Raw genomic sequence first — 7,930 nt, forward strand, 5'->3', positions numbered from 1 at the left:
AGGTGAGACTATGGCGTCGAACAGTGGAAATACCAGATCATCCCATGTCGCCGAGTCCGGGCTTTGCGCCTTGTTCAGTCGCACATCGTTTAGAAGCCTCGCTGCACCACCGTCGTTAACAGCACTGTCAGTCCAGTTCAAATTCCATGTCGTTTTGAGCTGGGTATTGAAGTTGATATTCGTGGTGAACAGCTTTTCGGCCCATAAATTGGAAACAACAATCGATAGAACGCTGCCGATCAAGGCGGCAAGGATGGAAGAGGATAGTCCAAAATGACCTCGTTCGAGCGCCTTGTAAAAGGCAATAGGGGTTAATTCTCGCATCGGATTATTCGTTATTCCTTGATATGAGGGAACAGCTCGGGCTCTCATGAAACTGAAGGTCGAAAAGGTCGTGATTGTGAAGTCAAGGCTGTTGAAAATACTGGCGATGGCCAACATGATAAGAGCTGAGCTGTACTGAGTTCCATAAAGCGCCCAGAACATGTCCCGAACTGTGAACCCTTTATTCTTCACCGATTGACGATACGCAACTTCGAGCGCGATGATGGTGACTAGCGGTAGTGTAAACGTGGCTATCACAAAGTAGGCACGCGCTGTCATGGGCATCCAGCTGCTCTGTTTTCGTTTCGGCTTGCGTATGAAACTCTCATCAGCTAGAAGTATCTCGCGGGCTTGTATTTGGAATTTTGAGCCATCAAAGTCTGTAGAGAACCTGTGTCGAGATAGCTCGTAGGATATCTGGCTGGTTCTACATTCTCCGAGAGGGACCAAGATGGTGTCAAACGATGGGCTTCTAGCGAGAAGAGCAGCATTTGAAGCAAGGAGACTAGGATCCTGCGAAACGGAGGGGGTAAAGACAATGATGATGCCCAGTGCGAGTAGACTTAGCACGATCAGGCTGACCACCATGACCCACAAAGATAACGGTCGGAATCTAAGTCTCTCTTGAGTGTATGTGCCTTCAGCAGAAGCTGTCCCATGTGTTGCGACCATGAAAGATTCTTTGACAAAATTTACAGCAAGTTGACTGATTACAGACGCCGCAGATTTAGTCATGGTGTCCACTTCGAAGAATTTGTAATACTCAGCTGGGAGGTCTCGTATTGTATGGCTCATGAGTTCGAACATGGCGGCCGAACCTGCCGTATCATTGCCCAAAGTATACTTTCGAGCGGAGTTGCCAAAATCTCGACGTGGTCCATCCATAGTTGTGTTGGCGGCAACAAGAACAGAGTACAGCAACTCGGTCAGCTGTTGGTTTGTCAATCCGGTGAGTTGTTTCTCGGCGTCAAGTGGTTCTTTAGGCTGAATGTGGGTTTCGTTTTTGTCAGTACCCATAGTAAGAATGCTCTTTCCCAGGGTGTATGAGACTTTGCAAGACACTGCTGTGATATTGGCCATCGCGGTTGTGTAATCGTAGTTAGAAGGGTCGGTTCCAGGCTTGTTCCATTGCGTGATGTTACTCGCTATGAGGAGCAGACGAAGATCGGCTTGAGGTCCGTCGGATCTCCCTGTGTCGGAGCAGTACGCCCTGTACATGTTGTACGTCGTCAAAGTGCCAAGGCAACTCTCACTGTTATCAGCACAAGTGTTGAGAAGGATCCTTGTGTTTCCACAAGATGGTATCTGTACCTCCACCGCTCCGCTGAACTCAGTGATGTTGCCATCCATCTTGTCGAAAACGGTGATGTCCGGTTCTTCGCAGCTCACGTGTGGAATGATAGAGTCAACATCGGCGGAAACTTGCTCGATGTCACTAATACCCGGTATTTCAGTGATAGATGCGTCTTGAAAGACAATTCCCTCTTGCGTTCCAACAGGTTCCGAAATCTGCCCTTGGAGCAACTGTAGATACCTTACTGCTGAGACTGAAGAGATGTTGCTAAACGAATAGCTCGAGTATGTAACATTTCCAAAGACAATGATGTCTGTCCTATTACTCAAAGACCAGTTTGTGGTCTTCCAGAAAGGCGATCCATCAAAAGCTGAATTCATTTGTATTGGGAGCGGCCCAGACATCCTGATGGCTACGGGTACCATTAGCGTCGTGGACAAAAGAGTAGCCAATTTGAGAACAGCGGAACCTGTCATCGCGGCTGCTGCTATCCAATGTCCGTTTCGGAACGACCTGAACAGCCCCGTCGAGAGGATTGGGGAGATGTAATCCAGCAGGATACTCTTGGATGCCGGGGTTGGACCTTTGGCCATTTGCTGCCATGGCTGATGCATCTTGCTATGGTAGTCGACTTGCCTCCAGAGGCCCGTAATGACCACAAAAACAGCGGTGGGCCCGTAGGTCCAGGAAAACCTGCTGGATGTTGCCGTGATGATGAATCCCGAGTTCGCGATGTCGTACCGGACTAGAATTACAAGTGCAATCCAGAGGGCAGTGAACAGAAAGGCAAATCCGAGTAAAGAGATCTTTCGAAGCCAAGGCGGCGTCCGCAACACTCGACGTACTGAAGGCTCTGGTTCGCTTCCTTTCAACGCTTCTACACTGTCCGACCGTCCATCGAAGACAGTAGACGTTGGCTCGGCATGGGGCTTATGGTCTCGCAGAATATCAATGAGCGGATAGGCGGCATCTGTTCCATCGTTTTCTGGGCCCCAGACTTCGCTACGTTGGTGTTTTGGATAAGTTGCCGGTGTTGATATCGAGCTATCGTGGAGTTGAGATCGCGGATTCTCTCGAGTGCCGAACCCTGGGTCGTAACTAATTTCGCTAGAGAGACCATAGGCGGAAGAGATAGACCACGCGTCGACAGTACTTGGGGACGAACCCTGAGCTGAAAGAGTTTCAGGATGATTCCCGTCGTTTGGAGCGACAGATCGTCGTATTGTGTCCATCGTCGAAGTGAGGGGTGGGTATGAGGCGACTGCCTAAACCGCTTGTCGTTAGAAAACTGTCGAGAAATGTTCTATGCCTCTAACGGTAAGGGATCGAAAAGGAATGGAGGAGCAAAAAGACGTTAAGGATCTGTGGTGTTCATCGCACGGAACCTGCGATCTCGTCTTTAGACATCTTTTCGTGAAGCAGGCTGTAGGTCAAACAGCTGAAGATGAGCGATAGGCAATAATTCTCGCAGGCTGGAGAACAGAGTCTTGGATGGATGCAAGGTGGATATGGCTGCCATTGTTTGGATAGTCTCTATATTTATCAGCCAGTTCAACATTGAAGATCGAGGGCTAAAATCTCACGTCAGCGTAAGGGTACGATGCAAGATAACTATCGCTCTTCAGCCTGATCTTGTTAACTGAACAAGCTGGAATCCCGAGTTGCTGCGGAAAGGTCAACTGACCGGGGGAGGATGTTCCCGCTGCATCAGGGGACTCCACTGAGTAATAGTGAGGACCAACAGGGTTTCTCGTCCTGGACCTCAAATGGAGGACGACGTAGAGCCTGCTGCATCCCACCACACAATATGCAGTTCTTCGGGCCGACGAAAAGAAGAACATGACATAAAGTGACTACGAGACACTCGACAAGATGCCTGTGGTTGCATTATCGCGCCAATTGTAAGACAGCCTTTGACACCTTCAAACTTGGCTATGAGAATGCAGCAAAGCCACAGCAGGGGCCAAGAGACGTTTTGGGGCATCAGACCTTAATGTTGAAGGGGCGAGCGAGCAAAGATACGATCCTCAATTCGGGTCTCGAGTTGACTGTAAAATTGGTCAGAGCCGGCATGATTAAACTCCAAGGCAATACCCTCATTGCGGGTGGAGATGTGTGCTAGACTGAACCTCGGGCCTAGCGCCGTGGTGCATTAGGTGTTTGCTGGGTTATGCCCTGAATCAAAATACCCATCGAAATTGCCAGCCATGTGCGCTGCCCCGACACCTGAGTCAAAATCTGCAGGCTGCCAAAATCCAGTCACTGACTTAGGCTCTAGAGAGCTTTCTCAAGGTTGAACGCCTCAGAACGAGACACGACTGCAGACTGAGATCAGCTTTCCCAGTTGAGTTTCCATGTATAGACCTCAAACTAACTGCTTTCCTCATTTACTCAGCCGCTTCTTAGCGAGTGCTAATGGGTGAGTTGGTGTGATGGAAGAGGAACATACATACATACATAGTTTATTACGCCCCGGCTAAGCTGTTTAGGGCTCGCATGATTATCTACATATTCTCCACATTCGTTCATATCCTTGCCTCCCAGAAGCCCATACAAGTCTTGTTCGTCTCCGTATGTGTCTTTTTTAGTTTTGCATGTCGATGCTGCGGTTGCTCGTGGGGTTAGTAGCAGGCCATCTCGGAGTTGTTTCTCAAAGTGTTCGACGTCCTATCGTCGGCGGCCGAAGCTAGTCCTGCTGTCGATGGCACGAGGATGCGTGGGGGTGTCTCCGGTTAATTTGATGATGTTAGTTGCGTGTGGTTTCGCTGCTGGCTGATCTGTGCATCTAGCCTCTCCGTGCTCATGGCGAACTTGATCGTCTCTTTGACAACGTCTACGCTTGGCGACCAATCCTTAGGGTCGGACGCGCGCTTTCCTCCCAGGAAGTATGACAGATTTCCTCTCCGCGTTTCCGTCTGTTGGAGCATCCGAGTCCGCTGTGCCGTCCACTGTGTGCATCGAAAGAGAAAATGCTCTACCGTTTCTGCAGATTGCCCGCAAGCGCATAGCGCCGCGGCGGTTGCGCCGATCTGGTAGAGGTACCAGTTCAGCCTTGCCATTCCGGTGCGTAGTTGCGCTAGAATGCTGGCTTCTTTCCAGGCCAGTCCGTCATACAGCTTGCGTGTGTGGTTTCCCGGCAGGGCTATGTCGATCTTCTTCGAATATGCTCCTACGTTGTCGGGCAAGGCTCCGTGCTTCTGTCGCACGCTCTGTAAAGCGATCCTAAGTGCCGTCGAGTAGGCTCTGGCCGGCCGTTTTTGTGGTGTCTTGTTTACTTGGGTACTTTCCTTTGCTGCTGCTTTGGCCGCTTGCGCCAGGTCTGACTCTATCGATGATGGAAGCCAGAAGAGAGTGACTCTGTTGCCTCGTCTCTGCAGAGCTTGCACGCTGGCATATAGTTGTCGGATCTCTTGTTGGCCTGACTGCTGCCGCGGGTTGTGCATCACCAACACTGCCGCTTTGTTGCGGGTGAAGACGTGGATGGCCCGGTACTCGAGTCTCTCTGGGAGAGACTTGACCGCTTCTGCCAGTGCCGCTAGCTCTGCTACATACGGGTTCTGCTCCGTTCTCTGACCGAACGTACGCGAGGCCGTCACGACGCCACCGCCCCCTCTGAAAGATGCGGGCAGCGTCGTCGCCGTTCCAAAGCCCACAACCTCGTTCCTTGCTGAGCTCCCTGTCGCTATCCTCACTGCCCATCCAGACCGGATTGCCTCAGAGGCCTTGACCGTGTCGTCGTCGACTACTGTATCAATACGACGTTCCCAAGGAGCGATCGAATACCCTTCGATAGTCTCCAGCTTGTCAAGGGGTAGGTCGCGATAGGCCTCCGCCATCAACTGGAAGGGTGACGGAAACCGTCTAAAGGCCACCGCCCGCAGACGTCGAAGCGGATGGGTCTTGGGAAGGCTTCGCAGCCGTACCCAGAATGTCGTTGATTTTCTGTCGTACCTCTCTTGCGCCGATTGTATGCTTGCCTCCGCTTCAGCGACCGCCGTGGCCACCGTGTTGAAGGTTCCCACGATCGCTTGGGCGCCAATCCTCTGCACTCGGTTGATCACCCTCATCTGCGCTGCTCGACACCTGTACCTCCAGACGTTCGACGCGTAGTCCATCGTCGGTGCTACGGCCGCCACGAAAAGCTGTCTGGCCGTCGCCGGAGACAGGCCTTTGAGCCGTTTGAGCCCCAGCACGGCCTCCAGCCCTTTTGTCGTCGCGTCTGCGATGTGCTTTTCGAAACGGAGTTTCGTGTCCATCATCACTCCCAATACTTTGACGTGGTCCTTTGCTCGGACAGTGTCACCTTTGATGACGAAGCTGGTTGAGTCCGCCGGCAGCCTCCAGTTGCGCGTGAAGTGGATGATGGCCGTCTTGTCCGTCTCGAACGTCGCCCCGCTTCGTCGTTCCCACGCGAGTGCTCGATCGATAATATCTTGGATGCCCTGACGGTTTGCTTCGCGCGATCGGCCTGTGACCCACGCCGTGTAGTCATCGACGAAGGCCAGCGCGCCCCCGTTCTCGTCGATTTGGTGCTGTACGAGATCGGCGTTGAAGAAGAGGAAGAGCACGGGCGAAAGCGGCGAACCCTGAGGCAGTCCGGCTTGTGGTAGCGGACGAGCCTCGGACTCGTGACCGTTAACCAGGATGCTTGCCGTTCTATGGGAGCAGAAGGCGTCCACCCATCTCACCAGCTTGTCCGGGATCCCCCGCGCTCTGAGTCTTTGAAGTAGTCTCTCTTTGTACACACCATTGTATGCTCCCTTGACATCGAAGCTGACCAGACTGACCACCTTTCTCTTTCTCCACGCTCTGTAGATGTACTCCTGCAGCAGTACCAGCGCCTGCTCTGCCGACCTCTGCTTGCGAGCGCCAAAGTGGCTCGTGGGAAGGAGGCCGAACGTCTCGACAGCGTGCGAGATACGTTCTGCCAGGACCGACTCCAGCACTTTTCCGAGCGTCGAGAGAAGCGAGATCGGTCGCCAGGCCTTCGCTATACCGTAGTCGCTTTTGTTTGGCTTCTTCAGCGGGATGATCTTCGCGTGTCGCCACTGCCTCGGCAACACCCCTTCATCCAGTGAGGTCTGGAAGAGTGTAAGCACCCTCTCCTTCACCACTGGCCATGTGTGCTTCCACACTGCCACCGGCAGACCGTCCTCTCCGGGTGCTTTCCACGACTTTGCCGCAAAGAGCTGTCTCTCTACTTCTCCCAGTGTGAGGTTAGGGAAGGGTACCGGCGATCGTTGTGGCTGACCCCCCTCCTCCTCGATCATGCTGGGGAGAGGAGGGAAAAATGTGGAGAGCAGCTCTTCGGCCTGTTCTGTGGCGTCTCCCGTTTGGGAGCCATCCGCCCTTTTAAGTTGAGGTATCTTGTCGAAAGATGCCCCTTTACTGGCGTCGAGATACTTCGCGGCCTTCCAGATATTGGCGTCGTCGGCCAGAAAGTCCTCCCAATGGCTCTTCTTCTGTTGTCGGATGGCGTCGTGATATTGCTTGGCTGCCGAGCGGGCGCGTTGTTCCAGTTCGGGTTGAGTTTACCTGCCCTTCTCTCCGCTCTCGCCCGGTTTCTCCAGTGAGTGTGGATCTGCCGGAGCTGGGTGAGATCAGCCGTCCACCATCTCTTTGCATACGGTGATGGCTTGCCGTAGGTGTCAGTGCCTCTACTGCCTCACACACCACAGATATCAGTCGATCCGTCTGCTGCTGCACCGTACCTCCCGTTGGCACTCGTCCTAGGTTTGCTTCTACCCTCTCATTGATCTGCTTCCATGGAGCGTTCTTGAGGAGGAGCCGTGGCCGGCTTTCCATCTCAGGCGCGGCGATGTCGAAGGTCGTCTCGATCGCCCGGTGGTCCGACCCGTGGTCCGTCTTGTGCAGGGCGCATCGTACCACCGCTCTTGCTAGCTCTTCGGACGCGAGGGATAGGTCGATCGTCGTAGTCGTCTCGTTCTTCTCCCACGTCTTCGTCCCCTAGGGAGGAGGCTGCGGAGCGAGTACTCGCTCATTAGATCGATGATCGGGTCCGCCTCGCCCTGCCGGCCCTCCGACACATCGTCACCTCCCCACAGGTAGTCGTGGCAGTTGAAGTCTCCTACCAGGGCCACGTCCACCCTTTCACCTGTTTCTCCTCGGACATTGTGATAGCTTGCTTCAGCAGGACGCACGCCTGCCGCAGCATCTCCGGCTTCTGCACCGGCACGTACACCGACGCCACTAGCAGCCTTCGATCAGGAAGCCGGACGACGGCCGCAGTGATATCCGAGGACGCTATCGGCACCTGTTCCGCCTCTACTTCTCTGTCACCCACAACAAACT

At 53.5% G+C, this 7,930-nt stretch overlaps 1 protein-coding gene across 1 annotated transcript; it reads right to left on the bottom strand.

Moving 5' to 3' along the window:
* On the bottom strand, positions 1–3,325 carry BDZ83DRAFT_645528 (uncharacterized protein; the record flags this gene model as incomplete). Its single annotated transcript, XM_060509853.1, has 4 exons — positions 3,303–3,325; positions 3,202–3,244; positions 2,088–3,151; positions 1–2,030 (listed from the first exon to the last, which is right to left on the bottom strand). Coding segments are annotated over exons 3-4 (2,793 nt in total), but the record flags the coding sequence as incomplete, so codon positions are not given.
* Between the last annotated feature and the right edge of the window lie 4,605 nt (positions 3,326–7,930).

This window comes from Colletotrichum acutatum, assembly GCF_030867785.1.
Source record: "Colletotrichum acutatum strain CBS 112980 chromosome Unknown BDZ83scaffold_336, whole genome shotgun sequence".
Lineage (NCBI taxonomy): Eukaryota > Fungi > Ascomycota > Sordariomycetes > Glomerellales > Glomerellaceae > Colletotrichum > Colletotrichum acutatum.